This window comes from Phocoena sinus, chromosome 17 (genome assembly GCF_008692025.1).
Source record: "Phocoena sinus isolate mPhoSin1 chromosome 17, mPhoSin1.pri, whole genome shotgun sequence".
Taxonomy (NCBI): domain Eukaryota; kingdom Metazoa; phylum Chordata; class Mammalia; order Artiodactyla; family Phocoenidae; genus Phocoena; species Phocoena sinus.
The window spans coordinates 71,064,433-71,087,136 of NC_045779.1; the positions used below are offsets into that span (position 1 = coordinate 71,064,433).

At 49.7% G+C, this 22,704-nt stretch overlaps 1 protein-coding gene across 2 annotated transcripts in view; it reads left to right on the forward strand.

Annotated features, from left to right (window-relative positions):
• TG (thyroglobulin) overlaps positions 1–22,704 on the forward strand; it is a 244,126-nt gene that overhangs the window by 121,259 nt on the left and 100,163 nt on the right. For both annotated transcript variants that reach the window (XM_032609643.1, XM_032609642.1), the window contains 5 exons: positions 7,083–7,217; positions 8,863–9,027; positions 12,871–13,090; positions 14,684–14,777; positions 17,269–17,428. In XM_032609643.1, coding sequence (XP_032465534.1) covers positions 7,083–7,217; positions 8,863–9,027; positions 12,871–13,090; positions 14,684–14,777; positions 17,269–17,428 — 774 coding nt within the window. The remainder of the gene's footprint in view (positions 1–7,082; positions 7,218–8,862; positions 9,028–12,870; positions 13,091–14,683; positions 14,778–17,268; positions 17,429–22,704) is intronic.

The following is a 22,704-nucleotide window of genomic DNA, read 5'->3' on the forward strand; positions in this document are numbered from 1 at the left end:
CAGCTAGCTCTGGTCACATTTTCATCTCTCAAATAGTTGCAAAATAACAAGGGACATCTTTTTTCTTCTTTCTGTTATCAAAGGAACATCTAGGGTTTTTTGGGGTTTTTTTTTTTTTTTTTTTTTTTGAGTGTTAATGAGGGTAAAAATAGACCAGTGTGACGTGGTTCTCACTTGAAAGACGGTGTCTGGTGAGAAATCAGGTTGTCTGAGTCTTGGTCCCATCCAATAATGACAGCACACAAGTGTCTTCTGCCAGCGAGAGCTTGTGGCCGTAAGCTGAGAAAGCAGCATTAGCGAGCCTGTTATACTCTGCTGACTCCAAGGTCACGGAGGCTTGCTGGTGCCTGAAATGTTTTCCTGTGTGAAAGACCTTTCCTGCTGAAAGGCTTCAAAAGCGTTGATGTTTTTTCCCCCCGGCCGGCCTGGGCATGGAAACCACCTCCAGTATTTCCTCAGGCTTTTTCGATGTTCAGCACCTATCCCTTCGATAAGCCTTGAGGAGCAGAAAGGAATTCTTCTTGGTTCTGATTGCAAGAAGAACAGTAAGAATCCTGGATTCTTTTCAGTGCTTTAGAGTGTCTGCTTGTTATCTTCATTCTTGGTGATTCTTAAGAAAATCACATTGATCTTTTCATTTAAAAAATGGCTCTGTGATTATTTGAACGTTGGAGAGAAGGTCAGGCATTTGCGACTGGCTTGACATTTCTGCACTTTGATCTGATTAAAAAACTTTGAAAGGCTCTTCCCCCCCAACCCCACCATTTTTCAAATGAGAGAGAGGAGGGCCAGAGTGGGAACTTACCCTTGGTTACTTACCCAACCAGCAAGCGAGAGACCTGTTCCTCCTGTCTTAACACAGGTCTGTAGTTCCGTGGGTGTTTGTTTTGTTTTAGCTATTTTTAACAGCTGGAATTACTCTCTCTGGGCCTTGAAATCAAAATCAAACATTTCTTTCTTTAACTGATATCCGTGTGGAAAGGAAAAAAGGAAGGCAAGAAGACAAGAAGGCAAGAAAAGAGGAAGAAAGGAAGGAAGGGAGGGAGGAAGGAAAGGGAATTAAACACAGTTTTCCATATATTGGTGGAAATTTTCAAACATATTTTAGTCTAGTGATTTTTTTTTAAGCTGAGTCTACATTAAAAGGGAATAATGCTGCCTGGAAGGGAATGGAAATACCTTGATATCACCCCAAGGCCTGCCTGTACCAAGGTTGCAGGCCGTGCTGCCCCTCTCGTTCCCTCCCCTCGGCCCTGCCCACCCTCAGCAATGCTTAGGTGTACAGGGCAACCTAATGGCACAAGGCTGTCCCGGGTTCCAATGCTGGCTCACTACCTTTTAGCTGTGTGGCCTTGGGCAAGTCATTGGCCCTCTCTGGCCCTCATTCACTTTTCTCTTCTGTAAAATAGGGATAATGTTGTCCATCTCAGCATTGTACTGTAAGACAGAATCAGATCATCTTGAATTTGCCAGCCCACTAGATGGTAGACTGTCTGTCCCCATCACAGAGGTAAGGGCTGTGTGACATGGGTGAGTCTCTCTTCCCTTCAGGGTCACCCTTTCCTTTCTGCTAATGGACAGGCAGGGCCACGTTCTTCTGAAGGCGTGTTTCCTCCAAAGTCTTCAGACCTGTTGGTGAACTATTTCATATGTAGGTTGTTTACAGTATGAAAGAGTCATCAAGATTCCACACCACAGGTTTGTGTCAAGGGCTGAGAGGGAGTGCATTTGCTGCTGGGAAGGAGGTCCCAGGCTACAGCCAGGCAGATGGAAACCATGCTGGCAGGGTCTGAGACCAGGCTCTACCCTGTGACCTTGGGGGGTGCCCGGTGACCTTGGGGAGTGCCCTGTGACTATTCCTCCCGGTGGCTCATTGCCTCATCTGCTATGACTAGGATGGATCTGAGTTAACATAAGTAACTCAAATTATGTAGTAAAGCAACATCTCTTTCTACTTAAGATTGTACAATGTGTTTGGTGTATGGGTGACCATGGCAAGCACCCAGGCCCACCATGTGAAAGTGAGAGGGGTGTGATATAGCTGAAGACCTCAGCAGACTCGCCCTGTTACCCCGAGGACATCGGGCAGTGGGTGTCGTAATCAGATTTGGAGGTGACCCTGGTCGCAGTGTGTCGATGGCCTGAGAAGGGATGAGGGGGCCAGTGACAGGGAGGCCCATTTGGGTCTCAGTAACTGGAGCATCTGGAGTGAAATTGATGAGGCCAGAATCTAGGTGGAAAAGAAAGGACAGTTCCCAGAGGGGCTGAGGAGGCAGAACTGCCAGGACAAAGTGAGGGAGAAGGTGATGAAGGTGGTGGGATTTCTGGGTTGGGCAACAGGGTGGGTGGTGGATGCGGTCCCCGAGAAAAGAAAGAGCACGGTGTGGGAGCAAAGAGCAGGCTGGAGAGAGGGGGCGGCGATGGGTTCATCTGGGGTGTGCTGGGCTCACAAAACCTTGAAATGCTGCTGTTTCCGAAAGTTGCTGTATTCGGCAGCAGGCCTCCTGGTCGGGCACGCGTCCTGCGTCCACTGTGCTAATGGCCTGACCAGGAGTCCCAGGGCCGGAGGCGGGAAGGGAGATGCTGACAGAGGCCCTCCTGGGCAGGCACGAGGCTGGGGTGAGGGGATGAGGCGAATTCAGCAGGAAGGTTTTGAAATCACCAACAGTGATTTGTGCTCCTTTACCCCTTAGAGAACTTCCCCCAGCACCTCAGTCAGGCTCCTACCTCTATAGTTTCAAAAAGACAGTGACCCAAACACAGCAAGAACTGAGCAACTCGGCCCAGAGAGAATGGGATCGGCTGATTTCACTAATCCTACCCCGAGCGGGCTCTGTGCAGCTCACACACAGTAGCTCATTCATTCCCAATGACCATCTTAGAAGAGAGCATCTGGTAATATACCCATTTTACTGATGAGGAAACTGAAGCTCAGAGAGGGTGAGTGGTTTGCCCAGAGTCACAGAGCTGTTAAGTGGAGGAGCTGAGATAAACTCCTGGAACCTGACTTCTTAAGCAAGTACGTGTCATGTATGCCGTCATGAGTTACAGCTGCTGGATGGCATGTATTCCCTAAAACTGGAATCTACTGTGGACCTGTTTCCAAAGTAGCCACAGAGATATGAGCCTGAGCTTCAACTACGTCTGTGAGTTACATTCAGAGTAGGTTCAGGTCCTGTTAGAAAATAAATACACACAAATACATAGCTTTCCTTTTGGTCAACTGTAACCATTTAAAAAATATAATGGGAAACAATCCCATTCCATTCTTAATGACACCGAAAATTAAACAGAATAAAATTAAAAATCTTTTTCTCAAATCAGTTTTTCCAAATAACATCCACAAAATGTTTTCCTGAAACTTGACAAAGTGATTTTCAATTTCATCTGGTAAATAAACAACCAAAAAATATTTTTAAAGGAAAAATAATGTGGGAAAACTTTTACCATTTGATGATAGAATATAGTATAAAGTGACTCTAGTTTAAGCAGTTTGGGAATAGAGCCAGAATTAGCAGAGATGAATGAAAAAGAATTGGTACTCACCAAAGAAAACTCATTTACATATAAGGACTTAATATATGATAAACGTGGCATTTCAAATTCAAGGGGAAGTGATTTTCTTATTTATTTATTTAGCTAGGTATTGGCCACACTGGGCGGCTTGTGGCATCTTACTTCCCTGACCAGGGATTGAACCCAGACCACACAGTGAAAGTGTTGAGTCCTAACCACTGGACTGCCAGGGAACTCCAACGATTTTCTTTTTTAAATAAGTTATGTTGACAATGCAGTCTGTAAAATATATTTTAAACAAAGGAAGAAAAAAGTAATTAACAAACCACAGATGCTGCATTTCGGAGCAGACTATCCCTTTGGGTGAGTCTGAAAGCTGTCACCATCTCATTCACCCGGAGAGGAGGTCTGCCTTGGAGTAAACCGTGGATTCTGAAGCTGAAGGAGTGGGGCTCAAGCCCAAGCACTGCCACTTATCAGCTAAGCACTTTGGGTGTGTTTACTGGATCTGTTTCCTCATCTGTAAAATGCACACAGTAGTGATGCCCACAGCGTGGGTTATCGTGAACATTAAACAGCAATGGTATTGCGAGGTTCTTGGCAAATTAGTAAACTCCTGTGAAGTGCTACCAAGATCACCCAGCTTTCGTGCTTCACTATGCTTTTGCGTTCACAAAGAACTTGTTCTCAGAATTTTCATGAGATGCATGTGGAACCCCAGATGTTAGATTCTGCATGGCAGCAATGGCTCAACCGGGGGTCCTGCCAGCCAGGGGAGGGGGACAGTTGCGGGGTGTGGCAGAGAGCTGACTCCAGGCCCTGGGATGGCGACAGATGAGCTGACTCTCACTTTGGAGGTGAAATTCACCCTTTAATTAGAACGCTTTCCCCTAGACATCAACCTAAATAAAGGTGGAGGGCAGCCAAGGCTTCCATTTTAAGACCATAATTGGCAAGTTCCGTCCTGAAATCCCATCATAACTCTTCTCTGAAATTGCAGTGTGCTCACCATCTAAAAATATGCACCTCGGTTTGGCCATGTTGCAAAAATGCCACTTGTAATGACCATGAAAATAGCAGCACGTGGAGGATGCTTAAGGAAATGAAAGCCCAGGGTCTCTTACAGGGAAGCTGGGTCCCAAGTTCAGAAATACACGGCTCCAGATTCTGAGGGTGGCCCTGCAGCTCTAGGACAGGTGTGGGGCTTTCACTTCCTCTTGCTGAGTCCACGCGAAATCTGGTTGCATTATTTGGCCACTTCTCTGGATAAACCTTTTTTCTCACTCTCTTTTTCTTTACTTTCTTCCTTCCTTTTTTTTTTTTTTTTTTTTGTCTATAAACAATGTTAAATTTATTAACAAAAGTCCCCTCACAGAGCAAACTTCAGATCTAGGTAGTTTCACTGATGAATTTTATCAAAGAATTCCATTCTTTCTCTTTCTTTGTTTCTTTCTTTCTTTGTTTCTTTGTTTCTTTCATCGAAAAGAAGGGTGGTGGTGCTAGATCGGTTTGCTACTTTATTTACCATTCTAATTTTAGTGATGCTCAGTGCTCTGGTGTCAAAGACAAGTTCAAGATAAAAATGACAGTCTTCCCCGTGTAGCCAAGAGCATGATGCTGTCAAAGACAACGACCTTTTCCTACCTGGGGATAATTTTCTGGAGAGGATGCTCAGCTCTGTAGGAAGCTCAGAGGGATGGAAGGAGCCCTGGTTTAGAGCCAGGAGGCCTGGGTCTGTCTCTGGCTTGGTCACTGTCCAGCTCAGCATTCTTGGAAAGTCACATACCTCTTCCAGCTTCCGACTCCTTATCTGTGAAGGAGGCATTAGAGTCCCTTCCCCACCCCCATCTGGGGTGCTGCGAGGATCAAACATGATGATGTTTTACAGACAAGGAAACTGAGATGAAGGCGTATCACCCCCAAAGGGCTTGGGCGATAAGTAACGGCACTTTGTAAAATGTGAAATGTTACACCTAAGATTGCCGCTGTGTTTTGCTAGCACAAAGTAGACACTCACAAATATTTGTCATAAGGGTAAACTGCTACCGTCTTCTGGAAAAAAAAAAAAAAGTCAAAGACAGAAAGAAAAAATAAGTAGATAGATTTTCTCCATTAACTATCAGTGCTGTACCCACTGAACGGTTCCATACAGTATTCTGGTATTAGCACTCCCAAGTGGTCACGGAGGCCTATTCTGGGAGGTGGCATCGTGCCTAGTTTGATGCCATTTGTGGACAGAATAATGCACTCATCCCCCTGGACCCACAGTCCTTCCTCACGGTGGAAGCTTAAGCCCCCCGTGCAGGGTCACCTCTGTCCTCACAGGGACACAGGTGCTCTGGCAGATTTCTTTGCCTCTGCCAAGCATCTCTGTGGCAGCCACAACCAGATATCCCTCCCTCTCGCCATGACAGCATGTCCTGTGCGAGGACTGGGAAGCAGCAGAGTAGAGCAGTGGGAGGCACAGGCTCTCTGGATGCAGAGACCTGCTTTCCATCTTGTCCACTCCGAAAGCACAGCACGCTCTCGGGCAAAGCTGTTTCCACATCCCTGTGACTCATTCATTGTCTTCATCTTTTAAAGAGGAGGTCTTAGCTGAGGTTTTCCAGGAAACAGACTCTGAGGTGCAGATTTGCATGCAGAAAGTTCAGTGCTGAGTGCTCTTGGGAGAAACACCTGTAAGGAAGCGAGGGGGCAGAATTGGGCAGGGGGAGAAGTAAAACATTGATGCAAACCAAACAATGGCCGCATTGACACCTCAGTGAGCTGTGAAGCTGGCCGGCCCTTGGGAGTTGGCCCATCTTGAGGCAAGGGGGCTGGGCCTTTGTATACCCACAGGGACTAGTTTGGGGATGAAGGCTGACCCTGTGGAGGGGAGGCAGCTAGCCTAGACCTAGGTAGCTCCTAGAGAGGGACTCAGCTGGGAGCCCCAGCCATAAGCCTCCAGCAGCTGGGAAATGAGAGCCTTGGTCCTGCAGGCAGCCGGGCAGCAGATCACACTGACGAGCCTGTTCTTATCATGGTTACTAGCGTTATTCTGACTTTTGCATTATAACAACTGTACTACAGTGTTTGTCTTGTCATTTCACGTTCTCTCCCCTCTACTGTGAGCTGCTCAATAGAAACGCCCATGCTTTGGTTGCTTTGGTTGCTTTGTTTTTCACCCCTGTATCCCTAGACTTGAGCACGGGACCTTGGCTCATATAAAAAAAAAAACTCTTAAAAATCACAGTAGAATGGAGAGATGGATAAAGAAATGGGGTCACGGGGCTTCCCTGGTGGCGCAGTGGTTGAGAGTCCACCTGCCGATGCAGGGAACACGGGTTCGTGCCCCGGTCCGGGAGGATCCCACATGCCGCGGAGCGGCTGGGCCCGTGAGCCATGGCCGCTGAGCCTGCGCGTCCGGAGCCTGTGCTCTGCGACGGGAGAGGCCACGACAGTGAGAGGCCCGCGTACCGCAAAAAAAAAAAAAAAAAAGGGAACGGAGACCACCAGGAGGGAGCCCTTGGGCACCCTTTGGGGGCATCGGGTGGCACTCCACTAACTGTCCCTGCTTTCCCTCCTAGTCGCTCTGGACTCGTGGCAGTCCCTGGCCCTCTCTTCAGTAGTTGTTGATCCATCCATCCGGAACTTTGACGTTGCCCACATCAGCACCGCTGCCACGAGTGACTTCTCTGCTGCCCGAGACCGCTGTTTGTGGGGTAAGGGGAGTTTCCACCTCCAGGTAGGGGGTTGATTGGGACGGGACCCCTCTCACACAAGTGCTCCTCAAAATTCTGACCTCAAAAACACATAGGAGACCCCGAGATCACCTGGGGTGCCTGGCCGGAAGGACCTCACCTCGGGGAGAAGACCCTGGCGGGGGGACTCTGCTCTGTAGTCTACTCATCCTCCTGCAGTGTTGGCCATGGTCACGGTCTCCAAGGGGCTAAGCCAGCCAGAAAATGCACAACATTGAACCCGGTCAGAGGAAGATCAGAGGGAGGACCTAGGGGGTTAGTCTGAGATGGAGATGCGTGGAAGCTGTGACGGCTGTCCTCAGATTACAGGTGGGCCGTCGTGGCCAGGAGGAAGGATATTGTTCTGGCCAAGCTCATGGAGCAAGCAAAGGCCTATGGGTAAAACTCAAATTTCAAGAGACATTTTTCAGTGCAATATGAAGAACTTCCTAATAGGCAAAGCTGTCCACGGATGCATACTTCCTTTACAGGGTTTCAGTCACTGGTATTTAAACAAAAGCTAGGTGACCATATGATCAGAATGTTCTGCAAAGGCTTCACCTTGTGAAAGAGGCCAAGATTGGGTAACATTTACACTTCTTCAATTCTGAGATTACATGGATCCTCTCCCCTACAAGGTTGGATAACAATATGTGCATATTACAGCCAGGGCCACCATGTACGGTTGTATAGGTTGTACATCACGCAATTCTGGGTGGTGCCACAGCACAGAGACTGGGCTATGGATAAGGCCTTTAGGCGATGCACAACTTGCTCAATCAAAGGAAGCAGCAGTCCTTTCAGAGCTGTTTTTAGGACTGAATACCCTAATGCCATGAATCTTTTAAACAGTCTAGTGCATGACCTGGTACACATGGAAAAGGACGTAACCCCTGACGGAAGGTGGTGGGTGTGATGGGGTTGGGGAGGCAGAGGGAGACGAGGCTGAAGAGGAAGGCAAGGGCTGGAGCGTGAAGAGCCTTGTCTGCTACGACTTCAATCGGAGAATGACAAGAGCACCTTTGTGAATAAATAACCAACCAATATCCGGACTGTTGTGTGGAAAATAGATTGATGGGAGGGTTGGGTCCTCCACCACCACTATTTTATTCCCAGCCCCTAGCACTGTGCCTGGTGTTTAAATGAAGATGTGAGTGTTTGTATAGATGGATGCATGCATGCCTCGTTGGATGGATGAATGGATGATGCATGGGTGGATGTACAGATTCATGAGGCGCGATTGGATGGAAGGATGGCTAGCTGGCTTACCCCCTTGGACACTTTGACTTTGGGCTGACCCTGAAGGGGGATGAGGAGACTGCAGCAGAGAGCCCACCCAGGGTCATCTCTCCCAGGTTAAGTATTTCCTGCTGGGCATCCCAGGTTATCTTGGGATGAATGGAAGCGTGGGTGGGTGGATGATACACAGATTTATGGATGTAAAATTGCATGGATGGTTGGATGGATGATGCTTGGATAGATGGAAGGTTGCATGCATGGATTCATGGATGCATGATTAGGTGGTAGCATAGATGGATGGATGGATGATGGATTCATGGATGCATGATTGGATACATGACTGAGGTGATCTCTCAGGCCCAAGCCCCACTCATCTCCTCCTCCGCAGAATGCTCCCATCACCAGGCCTGCCTTGTCACCACTCTGCAAACCCAACCTGGCGCTGTGAGGTGTATGTTCTATGCTGATACCCAGAGCTGCACACACAGCCTGCAGGCCCAAAACTGCCAACTTCTGCTCCGTGAAGAGGCCACCCACATCTACCAGAAGCCAAGTAAGTGCTGGCCTGTGTCGTTGCAGCCATTCCTGAGGGCCTGGGTGTGGCTGGGAGGGACTGTCCGAGCACCTGGTGACTCATGGGCAGTGGCTTTTGAGGTTCTTAAGGGAAAGTCAGTCAAAGTCATCCTAGGCTCTGTGGCACTCACATGGGATGGACTGAAGGAAGGTGAAAAACCCTACCTCTGACCTAGAACTTCTCTGCACTGCCTTTATTCATTACTTCCTTTGAGTTATAGAAGCCATTTTGGCCTTTGCATTTCTGAGTAAAATAATTAAATAGACCGCTTTTTAACTACTATTTTAGAATTTAGAAAGTTGTTTCACATGCCTTATCCCATTTGATACTCACACTATCCTGTGAGGTGGCAAGATAAGGGTTTTATCCCCGTCTTAGAGATCAGGAGACTCTGGTCCAGGGAAGTTAAGTTATTTCTCTGATTTCGCACAGCTAGTGATGACAGAACGGGGACTTGGAGCCAGATCTCCTATCTCTAGAGGCAGTCCTTTCCCATAAAACCGTGTCACCTAAAGACCACACCACAGTGCCCGGAGAGAGCAGCTGCTTCCGGCTCGGTTTAGTTTAGAAACATTGAATAACGTGCTATTATGTGTCAGCCCTTGTGTTAGGTGCTGGTGATACAGGGGTGAAGCAGGCAAGGAGAGAGCCGCATATAAGTGCATCCCTAAGTGAACTAATAAGAGCCGTGGAACAGGAAACGTGGGAATCGAGGGCCTGGGGGACACACCTCCCCCGTTAAACATGCTTATGGGATGAAATGAATAACTTTTTAGAAGTGTTGGCCATGTCTGCCATCTTATCTTCAAGAGCAGATGTCAGCAAACTCCCTCTGTAAAGGGCCAGATAATAAATATTTTAGGCTTTACAGCCACAAGTCTCTGTTACAGCTACTCAGCTCTACTGTTGTAGCAGGAAAGCGGCCACAGACAACAACAAATCCACAGGCATGGCTGTGTGCCAATAAAACTTTATTTACAAAACCAAGTAGCAGTGCGATTTGGGCCCACCCTGTGTTTGAGCATTAACGGTCCTTCAGGCCCGTCTGGATCCAGTGATGTCTCCTCTGCCCACTCCTGCACCTCAGCCTTTAGATCCGGAGAGGGCCCCCAGGGCTGGGAGTGCTTTGATTCCTGTAAACTGAGGTCTTGGGCCCTTAATCTCAAGGCTTGTCTTCTCTCAGGACGTTTATGTCATTCAGTGAGTTAGACAGATTTCCCCCATAGTGTAGCTAATCTGCATGGTAGTCCTGCTGAGAAATGCCTTCACTTCGAGGTCTGAGTTCTGTAAAACAAATCCGACTGCTTCTCTCCTAATTCTGTGTGTCTCAAATTCAATGTGAAATGCTCACTTTCCAGCAGAAGATGCACGCCCACATTTATCTACATAGATGTTATTTGTTTGCACCTAATATATATGTAGAGCTACAGATAACTTTCTTAATCCAGATAGTCACAGGGCCTAAATATGTGGGTATTCTGAAAAGAATCCACATTTCTGCAAAAGATTCCAAAGGGAGAAATGCACATCAAACGTTTTCCCCATGTTGGATCTCTTTCAGTCTGGGATTCACTGGGCAGCCTCTGGAGGGAGGCTTAAATACCACCATCTGTGGGAAAGCAGGCTTGCCTTCCCTCGAAATTCTTTAGCTTTTACATTTTCTGTCTTCGCTCCCTGCTTCAGATGCTGCCACATTGGTGAAATGTGGCTGTTTCCTGCAGAGCTGACCTCAGATGGTTTGCTACTTTAGCGCCCACAGTCCTGAATGCTGGCCGGAGAGCCTGTGATTTGCAATTGAAACAGGAAATCTTGTGAGAAGGAAAGAACCGTGGGAGTGAGAGCAGTCATGATTTGTGATCAAGGCCAGATTACAAATCGGCAACTGTTTCTTTCCATCCTGAGTTTCCATTTTGAGTTCTAACTCACATGCCAGTGTTTATGCAACAGAGAAGTTTTCACTCACTGTTTCCTTCCTTCCTTCCTTCCTTCCTTCCTCCCTCCTTCACTCCCTCCCTCTTTCCCATTCACTCATTCATGTGTTGATCTCCTGTCATTTGCCAGGCACTGGGCTTGGGACATTACAGGCATTGTGTTATTTATTCCTAACATCTTTGCATTGTAGGGACTGCTACTGTTCCTATTTTGCAGATGGGAAAATTGAGGATGAGAAGAATTATAGAGGTTTTCTAAAGTAGCTGGTCCATAACACAAAACACAGACCTGCTGGACTCCTCAGACCATCCATTGTTTCCTCCTCACCACATTGACCCTCAGTGGCCTGGAAGTCATGAGTGCACATCACGCCAGGGAGTCTCGGCCCTGGCACCATTGACAACTGGGAGCAGAAGGCTCATTGTGGGGACCTATCTTCTCTATTGCAGGATGTTTAGCAGCTTCTCTGGCCTCTGCCCTATGAGATACCAGTAGCTAGTATCTCTCCCCAACCCTTATGACAACGAAAAGCGTCTCCAGACATTGTCAAATGCTTCCTGGGGTCAAAACCACCTCTAATTGAACCACTGCATGGTACCAAGCTTTTGAGGAATGGATAGACTTCCGCCTGTCTGTCTGTCTGCCTCCTCTCCCAGGCTCAACATGTTGGAAATAATGAGAGACCCCCCGCTTGACACACACACATAGACACACACACACACACACACACAGACACAATCTCTTCACCAGTGTTGGTTTCCTCCGTGTAAGGCCCTAAGGCCTGTGGGGAACCAGGCACAGGCCTGTCTTAAGTCCCTGAAAATGGCATCTGGCCCTGAGCTGGGGCCCAACAGAAGTTTATTGAACCAATGAATGAATGTGAGAAATATAGTGGAGGGCATAAGATAGGGCTGAAGAAAGGCTGATAAGTGTCTGGAGGTTAGCACTACAGCGGGGGATGGAAGGCCTGTGGAGCACAGCGCAGGGTTCGGCAGCACCAGTGTGAACTCACAGACTGGGTGGGATCCAGACCTGCGCAAAGGGGGATGCACACTGCAGACCTGGGCCGAGGCCTGGCCTTGACCCTTTGTGAACCTCTGACCCTGTGGTCAGAGTTGTGGCTCAGAAAAGTATAGCTTTGAATCCTACATCACTTTGAAGTCCTGACAGCTGCCCACCCCCAGACTCTAAACCTATTTCCTCACCAGTGAAATACAAGTACCGGGTCTGCAGTGCCTTAGCTGCAATTCTGAAATCCAAACACTCTAAGAGTCAGAAAAAAAATTTTTTTTGTAAGTTTGTGGCAAACTCGTTTGGTGGCAATATCTGACCTGAAATGATGGAAGAAATGATATTATGTGTTCATCCCTCTTAGTAGGAATAACCTATACATTTCATCCCAGAAGTAACTGGTGTGTCTGTTGATGGGTCTCAACTCCACACCCCCCTGGAAGATTGAACCTTGCCCGTTCTGTGCCCCTCTGTTCTTTTTAAAATCCAAATAATTCAGAACTGTGGTAACATCTGGCCCCAGGGTGCTAAGTCAGGGGCTGTGGGCCTGGGCTACCTCTCTGGGAAGAGCTTGAGATGGCTCATCTGGGGGAGGGATTGCTCAGTGCCTGGGGAAGATCAGGTGTCTTTGCTGGGTTTCTTTTTTCTTTTTTTTTTTTTTTTTTTCCCACATTGAACACTAACATGACTAGACTTAAGCTATTGGGGCCTGAATGAATAACTAACATTTTTTTTTTTTTTTAATGCAGAAAGCAGTGTTTGGGCTTTTAGATTTGTTTCTTAAAGCATATTCGGAATACCTGTGAATAGAGCACCAGCTGCTCTCTCTCTCTCTCTCTCTCTCTCTCTCTCTCTCTCTCTCTCTCTCTCCCCTCCCAGACGTCCCTCTGCTTGGCTTTGGAGCATCTGCACCTTCTGTGACCATCACCACCCACGGCCAGCTGCTGGGCAGGTCCCAGGCCATCCAGGTGGGCACTTCGTGGAAGCAAGTGGACCAGTTCCTGGGAGTTCCGTATGCCACCCCACCCCTGGCGGGAAGCCGCTTCCGGGCTCCAGAGCCCTTGAACTGGACAGGGTCCTGGGATGCCACCAAGCCACGGTAAGGGTGGAGTGGAGTACATTTTGGGGGATGCCCAGGGAAGCCTTCTCCCATTCTAAGCCTTCAAAATGAGACTTGATAACAGAGCAGTGCGTTCGAATTTGAGCCATGCGTGGAGCAGGGGTTATGTTTGTTAAGATGGTGTTGAGTGCTTTAACACATAAACTCCCACTTGTCGGTGACTTAACATTGTCTTGGTCCTGCACAATCCCGTTGGTGATGGAGGGGCAGGTGGGCTTTGCTCCATGCGGTAATGCGGGCACCCAGGCTCATGTGCCTTCTTCAGCACAGACCTTCTAAGGTTCCTTCTAGGAGCCTTCCTTGACTTTGCATCCAGGAAAGAGAGGCTGTGGAAGAGTCTGCAGGGGAGGTCTCCACGGCCACAGCTGCAGGTGGGGCGTGCATTCATCACGTGCCCCAGTGTGGCGGTGACCAGGACTCAGCCTCCCGGCCACTTCTGACTTCAGTGGGGCTGAGAAGTAAGCAGAGAAGGAAAAACACATGAGCTAGTGAAAAAATAATTTAAAAGGACTTTGATTCCCCCAACAGGAACAATATTAAAAGGAATTTTCCAAAAAGGGGAAAAAAAACGGAATATCTTATTTTCCTTCGTCATCAACTGCTTTCAATGTTGCCCATTCCCTCCCATGCATATACCATTGTAAAGAGGTGACAGATTGGATACGATTTTGTGATTTTTCTAAATTAAAGCGTGTTCAGAGCGTCTGTGGAAAGAGCACCCATGTCTCCCTCTCCCATCCCCATGGCCTTTCCCCTTCCCACAGGGGTCCACAGTTCTGTCTCAAGGCAGCCGTATTCTCCCTGTCCATCGCTCCCATGGCTGGCTGCTGGGCAGATCTACAGGCCCAGGGCCAGATAGAGGGATGGGCGGGAGGCTCTGGACTGCTCCAGGCAAGCAACAGTGGAGGCTTAAACTAGGACAGTGGCAGAAAGATGCAGAAAGTCATGGATAAGTCTCCACCATTGGGCAACCAGAGAAACAAATATGGACTAATTAGAACACTTTAGCGTGTTAGGATACACCCATTTGACAGATGAGGTGGTTGAGGCTTTTGAGTGGAGAGTAGTTGGAGAGCTAGGTTCATCAGAGCCTAGTGCTAACAAGGCCTGGGCGGGTAACCATCATGCCTCCATTAGATGTGTCCCAGATGCAGTCTCAGCTCTTATGCCAGGAGATGTTCCACTGGCACACTTGGACTCTGTACTGATGTAGAAAACCGGTTGGGACACCTCATCCCAGCAGGTCTGCTCACTTGGAGCCAGGAAGGGCCCAGGTTGCAGGTGACACACATTTTCCTCTTTATCTGGGCATCCTTCTCTCTGGGCCAGCCCTTTGTCCCTGTAGGATGTTCCTCAGGCCCGTGGTAGAGAGAGGGATGGGCATGCTGCTGTTTCCACCATTTACTCAGCAATCCCTTTAACCATTTCCTGAAGTTGCCTAAATGCTGGTGGGCCGCCGGGCTTTAGGAATGGGGCAGTGGGCTCTGCCGCCGCTGATGGGAAGGGGGCTGGGACTTGTCGCTTTGGTTGTTTTCCCTGCAAGTCATGCCTTCTGTCTGTCTGTACTTGCAGGGCCAGTTGCTGGCAACCAGGCGCCAGGACGCCTTCGTCCCCCGGGGTCAGCGAGGACTGCCTGTATCTCAACGTGTTTGTCCCTCAGAACATGGTGAGTGCTGCAGCCCTGAAAACTATGTTTGCCCTGAAAACTGCCCCATTAGAAATCCCCAGACCCAGAGCGGCCAGCACGGTCCGCCCTGCGCTCTCCTGGTGGGTTCTTGGCTTCCTGAGGCCTGAGTGGCTGAGAGCAAGCCTGGGTCCCCCACGGCCTCACCTGATCTCCCGCACGGGAGCATGTGTGTGGCTATCCGGCTCCGGCCCTCTAAGAAGTATTCATAAAGCGCCCGTCACAGGAGGGGCTGTTCTCAGTGGGAGGAGCAGAAATAAACAGATAAGCAGATAAATATTGGACAACTGTGGTGTTGATATGCTTGTGAAGAAAAACACAGCAGGGGAGGAGACGGAGCGGCAGGAGGAGTGAGGTAGGTGGTGATCAGGAGGGTGCACCTGAGCAGGGGTGCGGACGAGGTGGGGTGAGAGCCACGCGGGCAGGTGAGGGCCAGCCGCTGATGCAGGGCCCCCTGCAGGGCCGTGGGCTGGGGGAGTGTGGAGCTGGATTAAACTAATCCGCAAATGAGGAAACCAGCGGCCCTTCTTGGAGAGACCCACCTAGCGGGTATTTCTTTCCATGTGGTCTCTCATTCGAGGCAGTTCTAGAGGGTGAGGTTTGGGAGGTGACCCTGACTTTGGTTAGGTCCTACTTTGAAGGCTGTATCTGCCTAGGTAGCAGCTATGATCCTGATGTTGAGTGTTTGAGTTTCCTGTTTGGGGGGAAGGGTCGGAGCTCATGAGAGAAAACAGAACTGAAGAGCCTTAGGAAACATGAGTTTCTGGTGACGCCAACCCTGTACTGACAGATCCCATGGTACATGTGACTGGGCCACCGCTTCCTGGGCCCCTAGTTTACCAGCAGTGAGAGGCGGTGTACTTTGGAGGCTTGGTCACAGCAGGCTGACCTGAGTAAGCTTTGGAACAAGGGCGCCTAAATGTGCAGGCCCTCCTGGGCTGCATGAATGGAAGAATTCTCTCTTGCTCGCGTGCTACTCAGTAAAAATAACTCAGGGTGCTTTGAGGAGGGGATACAGGGCCTGTCCCTGACCTCTCTGGTGGCCCACAGCAAATGAAACCAAGGCCACCTGAGCTGGCCTTTTTCTATGGCATTTAAAAGGCCTCCTATTGGAAGAATCAACAAGCCCACCGAGTGGTGACACCTACTAGCAGGAGTGTCCCAGAGGGAGGGAGGGGGCTGGGGTCAGAATTCTGCTCAGTCCCTTCCTCTCTGTAGCTGTTTCAAGAAGCCACTTCACTGCTCTGAGCCTCTGTTTTCACACCTGTAGAATGGGGGTGCTTAGAGTCATCTACCTTGTGAGGCGGAAGCTCTAATCAGACGTTCTAGGTGAGCACACTTAGCACGGCACCCACCCGGGCAGGTCCTTGGTCAGTGTTTGCTGTTGGTGTCGGAGCCCAGGGCACATGGAGTAGAGAAGTCACAGCCCAGGGATTCAGGGCCTGAGTGAGCGAGAGCCACCTGGGGCCTTGCATTCACCATGGCCTGGGGCGGGGTGTCAGATCCCCTAGACGGAACACAATATTCTGATAGGAAGGGGTCAACCTGGGTTCAGATCCCAGCTCTGCTACTCGTAGCCATGTGACCTGAGGCAGGCTATTTAACACCAGGAAGCCTCTGCTTCCTCATCGGTAAAATGGGAGTAACGACAACACGCCAACCTCACGGAGCTGTTTGAGGACTGAATAAATGGCACATGCCAATAGTCAGCATGGTGCCTGGCGCTCAGTCGGGCTAAACAAAGGTGGCTCTGTGTTAACAAGATGGGGTTCCAGGCACGGTGACCAAACTCAAGGACTCCCCAAGGAGGACACAGAAGCGTCTTCCAGAGTAGACGTGGGCCAGGAGCTGGGCTGCTGGGAGACCACGTGGCTGCATGGGACAGGTCCCCAGCTCACTTGGCAGCGTGGGCAACGTGTCTTCACTTTTTAGGGCGCTCTGGGTCCTCATCCGGGAGGTGGGTTTTGCTCCTTTGCTCAGTCTGCTCTATCAAAGTACCACAGACTGGGAGGCTGAAACTACAGAAGGGTGTTTTCTCATGATTTTGAAAGCCAGAAGTCCAAGATCAAAATGTCTACAGGGTTGTTTCCTTCTGAGGCCACTCTCCTTGGCTTGTAGATGGTCATCTTCTCCTCCCTGTGTCTCCACAGGCCTCTCCTCTGTGTGCATCTGTGTCTAAATTTCTTCTCTGTATGAGGACGCCGGTCCTATTGGATTAGGGCCGTCTCATTACAGGACTTGTCTCCAAACACAGTCACAGTCTGAGGCAGCCAGGGTTAGGGCTTCAAGATGTGAATTTGGGGGGCACGCAATTCAGCCCCTAGCTGAGACTAAATACGCCTACAGGGCAGAGGTGAAGGAAGAGTCACGCGTCACCTCACAGTCGGACACCTGCATGGGGAAGGTGCCCTCACCAAACTCTGGGGGGTGAGAGCGGCCGCCTGGAGCTCCCACATTTCTCCAATCCCTACAGGCCCCCAACGTGTCTGTGCTGGTGTTCCTCCACAACGCCGCAGAGGGCAGGGCCGGCGGGGGCCAGCCGGCTGTGGACGGCTCCTTCTTGGCTGCTGTTGGCAGCCTCATCGTGGTCACTGCCAGCTACCGAGTGGGTGTCTTTGGCTTCCTGAGTTCTGGTGAGTTGCTGGCGTTGGTGGGGACCGCTGACCTCCTGAGCCCGTTGTGTTCTTTGTGTGCGTTTAGTCCTTTCTTCCCCAAGGCCCATCCTTCCCAGCCGGCTGCCCTCCTCCAGCCTGCTGAGCGGGGAGTGGTATGACCAGTGCATTCACGAGACCCTCCAGCCATGCTGATGCCCATAGATGAGAGTCACAGTTACTACTGATTACACTTATCATGTGTCTGAAGCTGTTCCAAGTACATGTTTTATCTTGTGATGTATCTGTGTGTGCGCGTGTGTGTACCGAGACCCCAGAGGGCTAGACCCTTGCTCAAGCTCACGTGGTCAGGAAGGAGCACAGCCAGGATTCATCACCAGGGTTGACCTGCCCTGGAGACTCTAAGGCGTGGATTAGAGCTCTTGGGCCCTCAGGAAGCCATTTACTGGAGTGAGGGCTGCATAGACAATGATTTCTGATTCCCCTCGAATTCCAGCATCACTTGTGAATATCCGGCCTGTCCCCTTTCCAGTCACAGATGCCTTTATCACTCTGGTTATGCCCTCCACCTTCCCCACCAGCCCACAGGGCAGAATTGAGGCTTGGACCAATCCCAGCGTCATCCACCCATGTCTTTTCCTCCATCTCCCCACCCCCCCACCCCAACCCCCAGTGGTAGGGCAGTCGTTTGACAGGCAGACATGGCAGAGGGCAGACACGCTGGTCTGGGAATCTGAAGAGCCAAGGGTTGTCTGTGTGACCTTGGATAAAACCCTTCCTTTCTCCAAGTCTCAGTTTTCTCCTCTGTAAAATGGGAATAATTTTACCCAACTTCCAAAGTCACTGTGAGGCTCCAGTGATACGCTACACGTGAAGGGACTTTAGAGGTTGTGATGGGCTTTAGGAGTCCTCAGGGACAGGCACCTAGCAGCATCTCTGTTCTCTGGGGATCTCAGTTAAGACCTGGAATGTCTTGCCTGCTCAGTATGGCTGGGTGGGTGGGAGGTAGCCTGGCGGGAATGACGGACTCCTCTAGAATGTGCCGAGTGGAGCAGGCGTCCTGTGTGAGCAGAAGCCAGGCAGTGCTGGGGAATGAGGGCTGGGTGGACCACGTGGCAGGAGGCCTTGAGTGTCATAAAGAAGATTCTTCGTCTGCACAACAAACATGAAACAGGCAACAAGTTAAGGCAACATGCGACCAGGTGCCAATGAGGAGAATGTGGATGATGACCAGATTCCAGACTTTCCTTCAGGGGTGCGGGGGCAGCTGCTGGAGCACTGAACGCCCTGCCCGGGTTTTCTTTCCTCTTTTCAAACACACGACTGACAATCTGTTCAATCAGGAGCTCCTTTCTCTGAAGAGATGGTGAAACTCAGAACCCAGCCTGTGGGACCCGCTCAGGTGGAGCTTTTCACAGACACGGCTGACTCTGGCTCAGAGCATTTCCAGACACAAGAGAGCGAATTTCCATATGCCATCCCTCTGTGAGGGGGCGGGGATTGTGATTTCATGGGCTGTGATCTTATGGAGAATTCTGTGGGCTTCCTGGAAGGGAAACTCATTTCTGCTGCCGGCGAGGCAGAGTCCGGGGTTGGAACTCTTCCAGAACACCCACACCTTCTCACTCCTGACTTGCAACACTGCCTGTTCCTTGTGCTTAAAGCAAAGCTGTCAGCAAGAGAGGAGAGTTACCCTCACCCAGCGTCCATCTCTACCAGACATCTTTCCTGGGTGACGTCATTTCAGTCTCCAGGCACCTCTGCAAGGTCAGCCCTGTGCGGTCATGTCATAGAGGAAACGACGAGGCTCAGAGAGGTTAAGGGACTTTATGCTCCGCAGCCGTGAGTTAAATTTAATGTCACACTGGGCGTTGAATCCCGTGGATGAAACACTAAGAGAAATGATAGCTTGCTCCCTCGATGTTTTCGGTTTTATTGTTGTTGTTGTTTTTGCAACTTTCACAGTCTCTTTTAATTCAGGACAGTTTTAAAATATCTTTAGCATATAACTTGAGTGTTCAAGGAAATAGGGAAAGGAGAAAAATGTTAACTTAGTTGTTTCACAAATATAATCTCTTTTAAAACTGAAAAAAACCCCAGCTCTCTAAAGTTGACATGTCTGGAAAAGTTATCTGTGCCACTCCCTCTCCCCCCCCAAAGAAAAGAAAACTCCTCAAAGAGAATTGCTTCCTCTTAAAGTTGCACATTTAAAACTGGGGTTCCAGGAGTTTCCATGGTGTTTGCCTTCCTGTTTATGTGTGTTGTCTGTGTAAGGGTCCTCTCAAGAATTTGTGGTGTTTGTTCTATTTCTTAAGCTGGGTGGTGGGTTAATGTGTTTGCTTTTTTCTCATGCTTTATATATCGTGCTTATATAACATATATGATATATGATTCATGTAAGGGTAAGCTATTTTTTAAAAAGTGGGGATATATATATACGTATAACTGAATCACTTTGCTGTACAGCAGAAACTAATGTGATACTGTAAAGCAACTATACTCCAATAAATATTAATTAAAAAAATAAATGTAGGAGACAGGGGATACAGAGGAAGAAAGAAGAAAGAACAATACTTAGCAGTTAATGTTAAAGATTGAGAATAGGTATCATTTTAAAAAATAGTTTACTCTCCCTTGGTGTTTAGAAATGCCCTACAGATTCCTTATTCTTCTGTGTACAGAGAGGATCAGTGTTTTTTGGGGGTTTTTTTGTTTGTTTGTTTGTTTTGCGGTATGCGGGTCTCTCACTGCTGTGGCCTCTCCCGTTGCGGAGCACAGGCTCCGGACGCGCAGGCTCAGCAGCCATGGCTCACGGGCCCAGCCCCTCCGCGGCATGTGGGATCTTCCCGGACCGGGGCACGAACCCGTGTCCCCTGCATCGGCAGGCGGACTCTCAACCACTGCGCCACCAGGGAAGCCCAGGATCAGTGTTTTAATTCATTTAGGCTCAGGCAGCTTTTCTTTGCTTTATTCTGGAGACCTCCTAGTACTTCCCTCCCACATTCCTGATCTTTAGCATCTCTTACCTGGAGCTCCTTGCAGTTCAGCCCCTAGGGGAGCCATCAGTCAATCAAGAAACTGAGACCCAGAGAGTGGCCGCCAGGGCCGGTGGGTGGAGGGGCAGCAGCACTAGGACACACACACAGGCTCCTGGCTGCAGACGACCACCTCCCGCCAGACACTGAGCATCCCACGGCAAGGTCCCAGGTGGAGAAGGTGTGCACTCACAGCAGAGGGAGAAAAGAGCAGGGGTGCGATTCAGCTAAGCCCCCAATAAACTTCCAACACAAATACATCATCCCTTTCCCATTAAAAAAATATATATAGGGAATTCCTTGGCGGTCCAGTGGTTAGGACTCGGCGCTTTCACTGCCGAGGGCACAGGTTCAATCCCTGGTCGGGGAACTAAGATCCCACGAGATGAGTGATGCAGCCAAAAAAGAAAAGAAAAACATACATATATGTAATAGATTTCATTATTTAGATGATTTTAAATTTACAGAATAATTTGAGCATAAATTACAGAGTTCCCATATGCCGCGTCCTCCCCGGCCTCAGTTTCCCCTGTTAAGGTCCCGCATTGGTGCCACACATTTGTTACACCCCATGAGCCCATAGTGGTATGTTAGTATTGACTAAAGTCCATACTCTACAGCAGGGCTCACTCTTTGTGTTGTACATTCTGTGGGTTTTGACAAACATATCATGACGCGTGTCCACCAATCATACAGAATAGTTTCACCGCCCGCCCTGAGACTTGCCTGAGCTCCACCTACTCATCCCTCCTCCTTTCCATTTTAAATAGTTGGAAACTGTGGTTCAGGACAGGTCTGGAAAGAGCTGGGTGACTTCAAGTGCCAGCCCCAGACTGGTGTCCTGCACAGTGCACAGCATTTGCACCCGAGAAGAGCAAGGTCCAGGAGCAGCTCCTCGCGCTGTGGGGCTCAGGGGCTCTGGGCGGGTCCCTCGGTCCCTCCCTCAGCGTCCCATCCCCTCCCAGGCTGCCCGTCTCTCAGGAGATCAAGAATGTGAAGGCAGACACCGGGAACCTTGCTGGCACCTTGCAGGGGCTCCCGGGGGCTAATGCCCCTTTGCTTTCCCTGGCAGGGCCTCTCCAAGCCAGGGCTCTGCTGCAGCCATGTCCCGGCCCTGCATCTGGCCACCAGCAACTGCAGCCCCTGGCATTTACTGAGTTAGGCCAAGCTGCTGCTTCATGTACATCGTCTCATGTGATAAATGTGTGCACCATCTACTGTTGTAGCCCAGAGTGAAGATAATCCCCCAAGAGCTCCAGACTCCAGAGGCACATTAAGAAAGGGATGGGAGGAAGCTGAAAACAGCAGCTCATGCCAGGCCTGCGGCCGACTAGACAAACTCACGTTCTCTGCGAGAAACCCAGCAGTACTTAAAAGGAGCACGATTCCTGATGAAGAGCAATTGGGAAGGAAGTGAGGGGGTTGGTGATGGGCCAGGGAGGCCCTCTCCCAGCCTGGACCCTGCCGGTGGGACAGACCCCAGGGCCGTGGGGCACAGTGATTATCCTTCTCTCTCTGGCAAAGCAATGCAACAAGGGCAACCCGGGCCAGTGGTGTGCAGGGTCAGAGGAGTGGGTCGGCCATGGCTCGCGGGCCCTCTGCAGGGTGTGGGAGCAGAGGAAGTGGGCTTTGGCTAGGGAGACAGACCGAAGGCCAGACACGTAACACACCCATCACCCCGTCATCCCTGGGGCGCTTGGAGCCTCCCCTCTGAGGGGGTCTGCTCACCATCCTAACCAGAAAAACAGGCACAGAGTCCTGCCCCCGTCACAGGTGTAATTTTTGCTACTAAAGACAAGGCAGACTGTGCAAGGGGCACCTGTGAGATAATGCTGGGACCTAAACCTGTTTCATTTTATTTAAGAAAAACCAAACAAATTCCAGAGTGCTTTATGCCAGGCATTGCACTGTTCTGTTCCTTTTACGGATATTAACAAATTCAATCATCATAACAACCTATTGAGGTTGGTACTATTATTATTCCATTTTACAGATGGGGAAAGTCAAGTCACATTAAGTAACTTGTCCAGGGCCCCGCACAGCTAGTAGGTGTTGGAGTGGGACCTGTGCCCGGCTCGTCTGGCTCCATAACCTGCCGGCTAAGCCCACACACCATGATGCCTTCTATTGATGGCCATCAGCAAGAGCTGGGGGAGAACCTGCTGTGAGCCCAGCTAAGGAGCTTTAGAGGGACAGATGAAGAAATCAAATGGGATAGCAAGAGCCGGTTAGACAGTGAGGGAACAGTCGAATGTTTGCTGG